Source organism: Hoplias malabaricus, chromosome 2, assembly GCF_029633855.1.
Source record: "Hoplias malabaricus isolate fHopMal1 chromosome 2, fHopMal1.hap1, whole genome shotgun sequence".
Classification (NCBI taxonomy): Eukaryota; Metazoa; Chordata; class Actinopteri; order Characiformes; family Erythrinidae; genus Hoplias; species Hoplias malabaricus.
This window is the reverse complement of record NC_089801.1, coordinates 61,269,248-61,284,444: the sequence shown is the minus strand read 5'-3', so window position 1 is coordinate 61,284,444 and position 15,197 is coordinate 61,269,248. Positions and strand designations below refer to the sequence as shown.

Genomic DNA, 15,197 nt, shown 5'->3' with positions numbered 1-15,197 from the left:
CCATTAAATAATAGTATGGCTCTATTAATGGCTCTAGTAATGTAGTGTCTTTACCTGTCTAATTTTAGCTTAGACAAGTAGGTCATCATGTTAGATGACTTTACATATTATATAGTAGAATTAGCTAGAATTAATTATTATTAATGAATTATGCTCATTGGCCCTCCGTAGGTTCTTGACTCTGAAATTGAATCTGAACCATAAGGAATAATTCTATAAAAGAAAGGTGCACACACAAATAACCAAGGATTGGTTTTATCACACAACCGGTTTATTAAAAATATCAAATAATGAATATTGATTATACATTCATATAATGAAATGGATTACAGCGATACATGAGTGAACAGGGAGATTAATATATGAGGGAACTTCTCTATGATAATTACCCTAAATTCTAAGAAAGGCAATTGTTGATCCCAGCAAGCATTCAGCACCAACTCTGAGCAATGAAAGAAATGAGACCATGTGACCTTACGTATCCGTGGAGATGGACTGGAGATAGCTGGGAGCATGTCACTGACACGCTGTGCTTTCCGGTGCGACTTCCTGGAGAATTGCAGACACGGGCCACGTAGTTTGCAGCCGCGGGGGTTCCTTTTCCATCTCAGTCGGAGCTGGTAGCGTTCTGAAGTTCTCTGTGGGGATTCTCCACTGCCTTGTGAGACACATCCAGGCCTGTCTCTCCTGGGCAGGTCTCTCCCCATCTCAGAAGGTCATTTTGAGGGTGCATGTGGCCGTCTTCGTCGTTGCTGATCCGGAAGCTTTGTCGTCCTTTTGAGGGTCAGAGGTCTAAGGTTTCCTTCATGCTCTGGGTGTGGCATTGAATTTTCACTAGAGTTCATCTCCGTTACAAGAGCTAACTTGCACTTTGTCATAGAATCTCTGTCTCACATTTTGTGTGTTGTACATTGACGATTATATACAGAAATATTGTGCTTACAAACCTGTTTTTATAACTCTCAATATTAATGACAGTTTTCTCAATTATAAAATGACATTTATTGGTTATGGATTCTGTTTCTTGGTTTTCAAAACTTTAGAACCTCTTTTTAGAAAATATTCTTTTTAAAACCTCAGAGTCCTGTACGCTGGTGTCATTCTTTCCACAATAATCTGCTTCACTGTTGTGTACTCAGTCAGTGTTCAATGTTCGGTTCACATCTCTCTATGAGTTTTGGGTTCATTACCCCATTAACAGTGTCATCTCCAATGAGCAGGGGTCCTGCTGCGAGGTGGCATGTGTGCTGTGACTGACTGACATTTCTGGCACTTGGTGTTGTGTTCAATGCATTTTTGATTGAAGGCAAAGCAGGGACACACCCTTTATAGGGTTCCATTAAAAATGCCAATATTCCACTATTACTACTTTGATGATTTACATTCTTTGTGTATAATATAAAAACAAATAGAAAATAATAGAAACTAAACAATATACAGAATTCACTGTTAAAAATTGAAATGCACAAAAAATGCAGGCTGACAAAACTGTCTAAGTGTCTAAGCTACCTTGTAAAAACAGGGCACAGCAAAGTGGCAGTTACATCATGAAATCACGAGATTATCAAGAAATCATTAAGAAATTAAGAAACCAAAGATTGTTTTTAATGACCGAGCTTGGAATATGCTGGTTTCCTTAATGTTAGATCAACCACAGAGTGTTTGGAATGAACAATGATTAAAATTAAACTCAGTATACTCCCCCAGTATGAATTAAGGTGTAAACATTAAATATCCTTCTACTTTTCTGTCTTATGCCGGAGCCTGAAGTAGCAACAAAAGGTTTTCAGCCACTTCCTGTACTGCTGTCTCACCTGAAAATGAAAGTCATAAGGTCAGTGGAGCCAGTAAAATTTACCCAACATTGATTTGGTGGCATTACCAGTAATTCAGAATTCATGTTAACAAACCTAGAAAGTAAAATATATTGCTACAGATATTTATGACAAATAGCCAATGCTAAACGAAACCAATTTAGAAAAAATATTGATGATTTTATCAAAAGAAAGCACCTCCAGCATGTTTATGTGTAATGTAGAAGTTCACCCAGTTGTGAATTTGAGCCCCAAAACCTTGGTGTCAGAAACTCAAGCAAAAAGAGTGAGCTACCAACTCAGTTACTGGGGAATAGGATTCAAGCACTGAGAACCAATACACAGAGGCCCAAACGGTACACAAATAACCCCTCTGAAAGCAAAAAGAGAAATTAAAAGTAGAGTCATTTAAAACCGAGAGACAGTTGTTTTATAAAAGGAAAACATTGGGGAATGTCAGGGCTGACTATAACAGCCCAATATAACTGAGCTAAATAGAAACATGCAAAAAAAGAGAATCCCAAACAAAAGAAGGAAGAAAGGAAAGAAAGAGAGACAAAGGAACACAGATAGTAAACAATAACTGGCAGAGAATTTATGTGATTTATTTATTTCACAAAGTTTTTTTTTTTAATAGAAAATGGGAAATAGGAAAATAGTAAATTCCAAGGAGGGAAGCCAAAGGTACCCTGAGAGAGAAAATCTGGCAAATAATATAAGCTGGATAGAGAAAGAGAGAGACCCAGTAGAAAACCTGAGGAGCTTCACCCAATTACAGGCCAGGCTTGTGTGGCTCTCTGAAAATAGAAATCCAGTACTGAGCACGGATGTGATGGTTGGGTTCCCTTAAATAGAAGAGGCCCAGGTGGAGCGGTTTGTCTCAAATTAAGTAGTAGTGGTTCTATGTCTCCCTCTGGTGGCTGGGGGTGGCTTAGCAGGCAGCTCTGCCCCAGGTAAGATCTCTTACGAATAAACAAACACATACAAATTAAAAATGCTCCCGAACAGGGAAACACACGTGAAATAGATGGTTTTCTGTCTATTTATGAAGTGTGAGTGAGAAAAGTGACTATTGGACACAGTGAGTAATTTCCTGACCTCATAGTTGAGGGCACAGTGGACCAGGAAGATGAAGGTGCCCTGCTGGGAGTTGAGAAACAGAAAGACAATGGCTAACACGTTACTGCCATCTACAAAGAAACCCAGAATCCAGGGGCCCCCGAGGATGACAATCTGAATCAAGGTTTTAAAGACAAGAACTCTACAGCAAGAGAGAGAGAGAGAGAGAGAGAGTGAGAGAGAGAGAAAGTTGCATTTTGTAAGAGTTGTGTATCCAGGTAATGATGCAGGTGTCATGGAATATGATTTTCTGGATATAAACAAGGCTAAACACACAGACTGGTAAATGATTGTGGAATTGTGTGTATTTTGTTTATTAAATTATCTGGATTTGTTCTTCAGTCCGTGTTTTACACAGTAATGTTTAAAGTGTCTGAATGTCAGAAAGTGGGGGGAAAATGTGCTGGTTGGTACCTCATTTGTTTGATCTGTGAGCGTTCACTGCTGAGTTTAGACAAGGCAGCTCTGAGGATGATGATGACGGTAATGAAGATAATGAAGTTCAGCTGTAAATGTGGTGAACAAATAATAATATATAAAATATTCACTGATACAGCCATCTTTATTGTTACGTAACTGCAGCAATGTACTCTTCTAATGTTAACAATCTACACAGCTGTGTGTCTGGGAGTCTCTGTCTCTGTCTGACTTCATAAAACATTATGTAATGAATATGTCAGTACTTACTGTAAGAATTAAACACACAGGACCAAGGAAGCTCCACACAAAGTCTCTGTCTGTCTTTATCCAGCATCTATGTTTACATAAATAGAATACAGAATACATGAACTTGGTATAGACATTGTGTGAAAATGTCTAGTTATGAATATAAAGTTATTTCTAATTAAACATCTAATGCCACTCACTGGTCACTGCCATATCCATCAGGATACAGCCCAACAGAAACGCCCACCACAACCAGAGGTATAACGTATCCAATCACAGTCAAGCATCTCCAGCCAAGCACCTCCTCCTGCTTTGATCTGATCTTCATGATGTTCTTCACAGAGATGAAGAGCATCACAGCTTCAATGAACATCCACACAAAAGCAGAGAGGAAGAGGAAGTGCAGAACACCTGCCATCACTGCACACCATGTCTGGAGAGAGAGAGAGAGAGAGAGAGAGAGAGAGAGAGAGAGAGAGAGAGAGAGAGGGAGAGAGAGAGACAGAGAGAGAGAACGCTCATAACATAACTTTTAATTTATTATAATGTATAGCAATGTGTGTGTGTCTGTGTTGCCCTGTGAAAGACTGGCGCCCCCTCCAGGGTGTATTCCTGCCTTGCGCCCAATGATTCCAGGTAGGCTCTGGACCCACCGTGACCCTGAATTGGATAAGCGGTTAAAGATAATGAATGAATGAATGAATGAATAATGTATAGCTTTCCACATGGTTTAGGAGTGTGTTTATGGGAATATTCGACCATTCTTCCAGAAACACATTTGAGAGGTCAGACACTGGTGTTGGACAAGGCTGGCTTGTAGTGTCCACTCCAATTCATTCCAAAGGTGTTCTATCGGGTTAATGTCAGGAGTTCTTCTATACCACACTCACTCATACATCTCCATGTCCTCTGTGTGCAATTACAAAGGCCAATAAAGTGATTCTAATTCTTTATGGACCCTGCTTTGTGCACTGGTGCACAATCATGTTTGAACAGGAAGGGGCTGTCCCCAAGCTGTTCCCACAAAGTTGGGAGCATGACATTGTCCAAAATCTCTTGGTGTGCTGAAGCATTAAGGGTTTGTTTCACTGGAACTAAAGGGCCAAGCCCAATTCCTAAGAAACAACCCCACACCATAACACCGCTCCACCACATTTTACATTTGACACAATGCAGTCAGACACATACCCTTCCCCTGTATGTTATAATGATGTAACAGAGTTTAAACTATTCTCACCTGATTGGCCCGGATGTACTGCAGGAATTTCTGTGTGAGCAGGAAGAGGAGGTGAGCCAGAAACAGGCTGAGGCAGAGGTTTGTGAGAGGGGTGAGGTTCCTTCTCAGGTTTTGACGACAAAGAGCAAAAGTCAACAGGGTCAAGCTTAGGAAGAACAGCCCCACTGCCACAGCCGCTGTGTTCAACAGCTCCATGAGAGGGTCACTCTGTAAAGCAATCAATACTTCATCATAATTGCAATTAAAATCTCAAAATCTGGACTTAATTAATCTTGAAATATGTAAATAAACCCATATATATTTTAATAAAATATTAACTATTGCAACCAGTTTACAGAAGGCAACTGTAGGGTTAGGAGTCTTGTGCAAATCTTTGTTTAGCATGGTGTAGTGATCCAGGCTGGGAATCAAACACTGCTCTCTTGATCTGGCAATTTTGTATGCTATTGCGTGCTTTGTAGGTTATGTTATGTGGCGCTACATTAATGTTTTGAGTGTCGCATACCAAATTGCTTTAATGGCAATGGGAATTGTCATGGCTTTAAGGACACTCTCATGGTCTAAATGATCTCTCATGATCACAACCATGTGATTCACGCTTTACTGAATTTCTAACTCATGCCTGATCTTAGGATTTGAAGCTGTCAGGGTTAAAGGCTCAAAAGCTCAGACAGCTCTGAAACACAAGCATGTTTGTAAATATATAGGTGTCTTACATTATCACCTGGGGGTGGGTTGATCTCCATGATGAGAGCAAAGGTTGAGAGGTGAACACAGGAGCACACACTGTAACTGCTGTTGGACTGGAGGAGTTCACAACCATCTACGATCCACTCAGTGTTATTCCAGTACACACAGGACAGTGTACTATCAGGGACAACATCCTACAGCAGAGAAAAGACAGGCAGTGGTGTCTTTGAGAGTGTAATGTTAATAACTTGCAGTCTCAAAAGCCAAATACTATATTTGTTGCTATTCATATCAAAAGCTCATTAGCTGTCATGAACGGAGGCTCTAAATCAGTATTTAAATTACACAGCCTGTGGTACACTCACTGTAATGTGTTGCAGGGTGAGGTTGACTGGTGTGCTGAGCTGTGTGTTGGGGGTTTTGGGCAGCGTGGCCGACACCACAGTGGACATCATGGTTTTCACTGTGTTGTTGGTTGGGTTGAAGAAGCTGGGTTTCAGCATGTTTGCCATTTTGCTGTAGCTCATGAAGGCCACAGCAGCTGATCCTAAAGAACAGAAACAAAATGCTATGATGATAATCATGTTCTTTAAATTAATTTAGTATGTTTTGTCCTGTTCAAACTGTAAAATCAACAAATGATACAAACTGGAACATAGTAAACCCTAAGAAATCAATATCTCAACAGTTAAGCTCTAGTTAGCAGTTCTTTCAGTTTATAAAACACACCAACCCCAGACTTTAATGCAACAATAATATCTCAGGCCGTTTTTAAGACATTTCTGAGATAAGTGTAGACTTCCTTCAGAAGCAATTCTAGATCCTGTTCATCTCCCCTGATAACAGTGGTCTTATAATAGTTAAATTCATCAGAGTTTATGATATTCATTTTGTCATCTCTTTCACTGCAATTATTTCATTATCATCAAAATTGTCATCTTCCATTAACAAAGATGGTGGTAATGCACGCATGTGCAGCAGCTCGACATGCCCTATCTTGGTTTATTTAATGTAGTTCACTGTTAGTTTTATTGTTACTTACCAACAAAATTGAAGACTTGGAACTTAACAGTATCTGATGTTTATTTGCAAGGTAACAAGGTTTGTTATGATTTTTAGATGATTTAGATGTGGCTCAGCAATTGAATTAGCAGATAGCTTAGCTCAGAGAAATACAGGTTCCATTAAGAGCAGAGGTGGGGGGCTTTAGGTTTACACAAATAATAATTGGTGCACTAAGGCTGCAAAAACTTACACTTCTGCACAACTGACTTATTATAATTGCAGTTATTATAATCACAGTGTGGTTTATATGCCCCCAGATGCTAACACCACAGCTGCCTTAGGATCATTGCTAACTGCCATTAGCAAGCAACAGCGAGTTTAACCAGAAGCTGTGTTTGTGGTAGGAATCCATTTCAAAAAGCAAATGTGAAGACTGTTCTCCCCAAATCCCTGCCAGTCCAAGAAGACGAAATAATACACTCAACCAGGTTTAAAGTGCTTTGTGGGTTTAAGGCAGTACACCTAGCCAACTTAGGATAGTCTGACTATGTCTCACTCTTTATGACTTCAGTATACAGACTCCATCAATGCAGTCAAACCTAACACAGGAAAAACAGGAGTGTGAATTTAAATGTTGCCTTTATGCCCAATTTTCTGCTTCAGCTTTGAGATGTTGGCAAGTGTCTTAACATGAACTGCTCACTTCAGGTTCATCCACAATATTTCTATTGAATTAAAATCAAGAAATTCAGCTGGTCATTTCTAAACATTAGATTTGACATTCATGAATCCTTAATGAATCCTTTTCAGATTCAGTTCATAATCAGTGTCCTGATAGCTTCCTTGAATGTTTGTTGATTATTCAGAAATCATGTAATCAAGTAATCTTAGCCCAGTTGCAGAAAACATGCCCATACCATGATATTACCACTGTGTTTCATTTCTTTTTATTTTGTGCTTTATACACATTCTGAAGTCACCCTGGACATTCATTCATTCATTCATTCATTATCTGTAACTGCTTATCCAGTTCACCTGCCCAAAAATATATCTATCTGAGTTCACCTCCCCATTTCAGCGTTTACAAGGTCCATACAATCAAAATGACCTTTTACTGAATTACCGCTAGCCTTTCATTTGCAGCACCATCAATAAATTATTGTTTGTACTGCACTTTTTAAAATAGTAGACTATGTATTCAAGCAATCACATGAGTACACGTATGAACAGACTACTACTATACCGTGGTTATTCTCAGAAATCTGGATAAGGTCAATGCCCAACTGAGAGTTGTTTACATTGAGCGGAGGAATTTCTTTCACGTTGGCATTTGGTCCGACTGCAAATACTTGAGTAACTGAAGAATACAAATTATAACCATCAGTCATAAACTATATCCTAGTGTTACACTGCATCACTGTTTTAAATGTTGGATCAAATCAATAGGATCCCTGTATGTATTGTTGCAGGTGTTTTTTAGCAATAAATATTACAGGTTTCATGTTTGATCAGTTAGAATGAAAGTTTCCCTTACACATGTACAATTGTACAAACTAGATCTTGCTGCTTAAATTTATGTGCTGAAGTGGAAACAGTGGGTGGAATTAAAAATTTTATTGTGTAATTAAATACCCAAGTCATCCAGGGAGATGTTAACAGAGTATGTTGTATCTGTTGGCTTCACCAGTGTAGAGACCAGTTTCTCAGTGATATTCACCACAGTGTTCCCATAAGTTGTAAGTTCTTCTGAATTTAATGCTTCAACTTTCAGAAGCTGCCCCTGGGTTGTAAGGACTATGCTCAAATATGTTGATACAACCTGAACAATAACCAGAGAGAAATGTACAGTCATTAACTTAATGTCCACTGAACACTGAGACATTAGTTCACTTTTCTGTACTGATTATTTATTACAGGCACTTACCTGTGGTGGGAGCACTTGAGCAGTGATGTTCCCAATCTGGTTAAAAAGGTCTTTTCCACAGTTTGAAGTGAAATTTACCTAAAACAAGAGTCAGTTATAAGCATTTGTTTTGTGGTGTGATCATTAATCATCATGGTCAGTATATTAAATTCAGGTATCTGTTCATGTTACATATAATTAAACTGTCACAAACCTGACATTCTGTAGATACTGTGATATTTGGTACTGAAAGAAATAGAGAATGTATTTTTTTAACTGTTTATTTACTTGTTTCATTTTTGTTTAGTGTCTTTAATTCAAAGCTGTGCCACCTTCCTTGAAGTTTATTCATTCACTCATTCATTGTCTGTAATCCTTATCCAGTTGAGGGTCACGGTGGGTCTAGAGCCCTCCCAGAATCACTGGGTGCAAGGAGAGAACACACCCTGCAATGGGCGGCTGTCCTTCAAACCACACTCAGACCTACGGACACTTTTGAGTCACCAGTCCCCCTACCAACGGGTGTTTTTGGTGTGACAGCAACACTACCTGCTGCAGTTTTAATTATGTGGCAACCAAATATTACACACAAACATTATTATTAGGGTAAGGTTAGTGATAGACATTCAATGTATTTTAGTGGCATCTGCATTTCAGGCTTTACTGGCACAAAATACATGGCAATGACACATTGGTGCACTAACTTGTGTTTATCACTTGTTTATCACGTGTCACTGCAGAGAAATGAACAAAAGACAGGGTTCAAGGTTTAAATTTTTAAATTGTTTCTTTGCAGTAAGTTGCAGAAAACCAATTAAAATTCTTGATAACATTCTTTATATATCTACATGAACACCATATGACTGTTTGTGGAAAATTAAAGTGTAAGTACACTGTCTAGTTTAAGGTAACTTTATAATATGCCAGCAGCACTCTTTAATTTACATAACAATAGAGAAATTATGATGAAGCCAGAACAAGTTTTACTTTATTAATACTCATGTCAGAATTATTTTTTCTGAATTTAACACATCTGTAGAAGTGAACACACACCAACTAGTGAGCAATATTTGACCACATACACACTTGGGCAGTGCGCATACACAATGGGAACAGCCACTGTGTCTGGGGAATAGATGCCTTGCTCGAGGTCACACCAGCCATGAATATGTAGGAACATAGTATTGGGTATAGTATTGATGAATTAAAACCAGAGGGGCTAAATTTACCATAAAATATACATTTATTCCCAGCTTCCAAATATATGCAATACATTTAGTTTAAACTAATAACACTACAAAGCATTTTTTTTCTGACCAGGAGATGAAAATTACAGTGTACCTGTTGTTTCAAGGATAGATGTATCTGCAACAAGAAAATCCAATGTCAGAACACACACATAACATATGAACATTCAGTAAATCAACAGCTAAATTAATAAACAAAAATTACTGAATAATGATGAAATGGTAGTTATGTGCTTGTAAATGTAATACTTTATGGTCTCCAATAAAATGAAATGTTAAGAAAACAGTCAAACTAAAGGAAATAGGCCTGTAGTATAACAGGGGAGAAATGGAGGTCTAGTAGCACATTTTAGAAGTGCTAACTACAGAGAATCTTAATTAACACAGGCATAACTTCATTGCATTACTATCAGCAGGATCAGTATCTACTCTTTTGTGCGAGGAGGAACAGAAGGAGCACTGATTGAGCACTACAGAATGACATCCAGCAGGATACTGGTGTGTGTTTCTAATCAAACTGTGAGAAACAGAGTTCAGCTGAGGGTGGTCTGAGGGCTCAATGCTGTCTAGTGGGACCTGTGCTCACAGTCCAGCACCATACAGCTCAGCTGGCTTTTGCCAGAAAACGTTACAACACATGACAGGCATTAAAGTGTCCAATGATGCCATGGTGAATGTTATCAGGTACCGAGAAGAAAATCTCAGAGTCACTGTCAGACCTCAAGAAGGTGCAGTGAGCCCTGGGGTCCCACTTGTGCAGGACTATGCCTAGCCTCATGTAGCCAGACTATCAGACTATGTATGCAGTCATGGATATTGAAGGCATTGATGCCATTGGCTGGTCCTCAAATTCTCCAGACCTGAATCCAGTAGAGAACCTCTGGGACATTGTGTCTCACTGCATCTGATATTTCCAAGCACCACATACTGTCCAGGATCTCACTGATGACCTGATCCAAGTCTGGGAGGAGATCCTCCATCAGACATCTCATCAGGACCATGCCCAGACATTGTTGTGAGTGCATACAGACACACAGGTCCTATTAGGAGTTAAACCACATTTTCAGTACTTTAGTTAGATTTTCAGTGTGATTCTGTTGAAGATTTTACTTTCTATTGACTGTTGTTACATCATTTTATTTTCAACAACTTACACCATTAATATCCGTAAAGATTTTCAACTTGAATCTTTTGATTATCTAGATTATTTGTATGAACCTAAGTGTACCTTTTTTATTTTCTATGTTAACTGCATTTTTTTTCTTTTTAATGTTGATTGCATGCCCCCCACTAGACAGTTACAGCATTTGGTACCTTTACAGTATTGTGCTATATTAGTGAACACAAATGCACCTGTACAGTACCTTATTTTGAGTGTGTATATTTTGTTAAATTATTCTACCCTATATAAATCTATATATATGTAATATCAGTTTATTCAGTTGTCTGAGTTTATATACTACATGTTACTAGTTCAGCCATGCAAGACTCATGCAAGCCTAACTTAAACCTGATGCAATTGTCTTTCTAAACCACAGAGGCTACACTGCCTTTTGGGTTGAAGTCTTAAGCTTCTTTAGGTTGATGATGTCTCCAGTTTGGCAGTAATGGCAGCAGTTGTGGCAGAAATTTGAGATTTGGTTCTTATATATAGAGAGGGAATTGAGTCAAGATTCAAGTGTAATACAATGCTGTATAATGTTACAGGAAAATTATCAAAAGTTGTTAAATGAGACAAAGTATAAATCACAGTACCTGCACAGTAAGCCGCATTGCAGTAGATTGGACTGACAAACTCATAGACGTAATAGTTTCCTGGACAGGCTTTTACTCGTATAGGTGTGGATCTGTAAGAACAGCAGCTACTTCCTGAATTCCCACAGACCCCACGAGTGACTATTCCATCTGTGATCTGAGGGTGAGGTTCATTCAGCCACAGGGCGATATCAGTGCCACATCTGGATCGATTAACACAGCTCTCTGGCATACGGACACTTATTCCATTATACAGCAGCTGGTACCAGCCGTTCCAGTTGATTCCGTCACAGTTGTTTCCTCCAGTTTCATTAATGCCTCTCCATGACTGGTTCAGAGTTGTGTAGATGTTGCAGGGATCATAAGTTGGTAAACTCAAAACAACTGTCACAAAAAGAGGTGTAAATATTAAATAATAAATAGTTGAATATCAATCTTAATAAAGAAAATCAAATTTATTCATCTGTCAAATATCAGTTTTGGATGTGCATATAATTATTATAGTTAGTATAGATATAGATGTCAGACACACACTCTGGCCTGATTAGCTAAAGAAGCAGAAAAGAGTAGAAACTCTGGGTGATTTGTTCTCTCTCAGTTCAAGAGCCAAAATAGATAAACCAAGTCAAAGTTAACTGAGTAGCAGTAGTTGATAGCCAGCTGTGCTACTCAGTTGACTTTGACTTGGTTAATGGCTTTTGGTTTATTGGCTCTTGCATTGCTTCCCTATAATGAATTGTCATGTCTGGAGTTATTAGCCTGAGTTCATGTTGAGAGACAAATGTAGGAGACAAATGTACTCAGTACGCGGAGGAGGAGAGAAAAGCCAGCTCTTACACTCTTCCTACCAGTAACCACAACATATTTACTATCATCTTTTGTTGAACATTTAAGTGTTCTTCACCTCACCATTAATCTTGTTGTGGCTGTTTATGATCCGGTCAGCACCTAGCTTCAGGTGATACATCATCAGCAACCGTTAAACACACAGCACCCCACTCACCTGCCCTGTCCTCCACACACCTAAAACACACCTCAGCCAATCCACATTTGCAGTGTATTTCCTCAAATAGTCTGTGCTGTCTTTGTCCACAACCACTGCCCTTCAGCTACTTCTGATAACTCCTTTAAAGCTGTCCTTAGTTTTCGGCCCCTGATGCCGAACTGCACAAGCAAGGATTGTGGACTTCACTACAAATCCACTAACACCTATTTCCACTCATCTTACATGCGCCTGCCATCTGCAGTTCCACTCCTCAACAACCAAGTCTGCATACTTCCATTTCTTCCTTTCAAAAGCTTCATCTACTGCATCCTCAAATAGAATTATTAACTCTATGAAATAAACTATCCATATACTTTCACAATACAACACCATCTGGCCTCAGTGTAGTTAATGCAATGCACTCTGGGACCTGTTGTTTCTTACCTACATCTGCCAACAATTTCCAATCTCACGCCTCACCTCATTTATCAATATTTAAAGTCTGCACACCCTCTTTAATATGTTTCCCTCATGCACAAACACTTTATTACTACAACCACTCGGCAACACATTACCCTTAAGGCATTTACAGTGTCAAATAAACACGCTAATACCCTATGCATCAAATTATGTCTCCATGTATACCAAAAGCTAACCTTACAAGTTACATACTAACATTATTCAGCATGCTAACTCTACACATAATCTACAACTACACCTACCCACAATTAAATTCATGTTATGTCATGTTAAATACCTGTCTTGTATTTTCATCTACATTTTGTAGATATTTAATTCAACCTTCATCTGCAATTGTTTAAATAAATAAATTAAATTAAATAATAAATGAAACAACACCTGCACAATACGTTGGCATTGGGATTGATACAGTTGGTTTGATGAGTCTGTAGACAGAGTAATTTCCTGAACAGGCTTTGACTTGGATTGGGTTTGATTTTAGTTGACCACACTGTGAGCCATCAGTCACATAGCCATAGGACCCATAGATTTCTCTGATGACGATGCCGTCCTGTGGCAGTGGATGATCTCCTTCAAGAAAAAGTGGTGTGTATCCTCCACAGGTCATGCCATTCAAACACCAAGCAGATTTAGCGATCTGAGCACTGCTTCCCTGAACATACAGTCGATACCAGCCACTCCATTCAACAAGAGTGTCATCATGGCCATGGTAGCCAGTGTAATAGAAACGGTCTGGTTTTCTCCAGTCATCACTGAGAACAGTGTAGACACTGCAGGGGTCAGAGGTGATGTTTGCTGCAGAAACATATTTCTGTGAGGAATCTTTTACTACACAACACCTCCACAAAGGAACATCAGAAGATAAAATGGACAGGTTTGCAAATATTAATTATCATAAAAAATCTGAATTAATTGAGTTTATTTTAAATGTTTCAAGTTGTTTGACAATGTCAGTAAATCTGTTGATGCCTGTAGATATTTTTTAGAAACAATTTTCTTAACATAGTGTACAAGGGCAATTTTATAGTCAGCTGGTGTAGCCTGATATATTAAGGTATCTCCAGAAAATATAATAACCCACTAAATACAGTAATGTAATGTGAAATTATTTGTCATTGTACAACGTACAATGAAATGTGTCCCCTGCATTTATCTGTGGTAGAGATAAACACACACACACACACTAGTGAACAAGGGACTGTGAACACACACCCAGAGCCTGGGGAGTATTTGTGGGTTGAGTGCCATGCCTCTCATCTGACTGAGGGAGGAAAACAGTGCAGATGCTTCACTCACTAACCATTAGGCCACAGCTTGGTCACTATTCCTTTAATCTCGCAAGAACCACCTACTGCTTCATGAAAACAAATTTGTCTGACACACTCAAAAGGACCAATCACAAGTCTGCAATTTTGGCATTACATGTAGAAGGAGGCAGACTTTATGATTCACGTCGGACAAATAAAAGCCAGGACAAAATGTATTCGCTGATGTAAGGTGAGCCAATCAAAATGCAGCTGGCAGAATCCTGCAGTGCCAGATTCACGCACACACACAAACTCACGCACACACCTATATCTGATAGCGAAGGCTAAGCAGAACACTTTCCAGTGACCCCCAGGATAACACTAAGTGGTACCCCCAATTTTATGACCCCATTAAGCCTAAAAGATCAATCAGAGCCTTGGAGACCGGGATTAAAAACCCAAGCGTTTATTACCTCCAGCGTCGGACTGGCGAACAGCTATCTTATCACAAAATCAACAGATGGCCCCAGGACTGCCTAATGGTGACCTCTCTCAACCCGAATTCTAACCAGACAAACAGCGTGGACCAACAGTGTCCCCAAGTGGACATTTGCGAAATCATTTTTCGCCCTCTCTCCCTCTAACAAATTATCATCTCGGATGCATATGTTTCTGCTGAAACTAAGCATGTATTATGCAATGTGTTATTAATGTTATCCGCTGTTATTCTCAGGTGACTGTCTACTAACTAACCGAGTGATGTGAATTACTGTTTTAATCATGAGGAAAAATTCCTATCTCCATTTAAAAAAATTAATTAATCTCTAACATCTAGAATAGTTGATAATATACTCGATATATATATATATGTGTGTGTGTGTGTGATAAAATAATCCAGTATACTCATTAAGATATATTCAATATGTATGAAGTATTTTTATTCATTGAGGTTATGTATTCGCCCAGAAAAAGTGATCTTTTTCTTTCTCTGGAACTTGAGACGGTCACGTGGACTCCCCAAACCCAGGAACCAATCAGTGGACGGAAAC

The 15,197-nt window shown here is 38.9% G+C and overlaps 2 protein-coding genes across 4 annotated transcripts in view; both read right to left on the bottom strand.

The window, feature by feature from the left end:
- The window catches only part of LOC136677597 (adhesion G protein-coupled receptor E3-like), a 159,269-nt gene that overhangs the window by 52,141 nt on the left and 91,931 nt on the right, over positions 1 to 15,197 (bottom strand). The window lies entirely within an intron of this gene.
- Positions 273 to 13,634, bottom strand: LOC136686496 (adhesion G protein-coupled receptor E3-like). 3 transcript variants are annotated; one of them, XR_010800326.1, is made up of 15 exons: positions 13,280 to 13,634; positions 11,437 to 11,820; positions 9,776 to 9,799; positions 8,649 to 8,680; positions 8,456 to 8,533; positions 8,164 to 8,350; positions 7,775 to 7,888; positions 5,892 to 6,073; positions 5,553 to 5,720; positions 4,837 to 5,043; positions 3,800 to 4,032; positions 3,621 to 3,687; positions 3,348 to 3,439; positions 2,013 to 3,075; positions 273 to 1,814 (listed from the first exon to the last, which is right to left on the bottom strand). XR_010800326.1 is itself a non-coding variant. In XM_066660310.1 (15 exons), exons 1-15 carry the CDS (start codon positions 13,506 to 13,508, stop codon positions 1,740 to 1,742), a joined length of 2,235 nt encoding a protein of 744 aa, XP_066516407.1. In that variant the 5' UTR covers positions 13,509 to 13,634; the 3' UTR covers positions 273 to 1,739. The 3 variants fall into 3 exon arrangements, 1 of the variants encoding a protein (XP_066516407.1); XM_066660310.1 differs by having other exon boundaries at positions 2,913 to 3,075; XR_010800327.1 differs by lacking the exon at positions 7,775 to 7,888.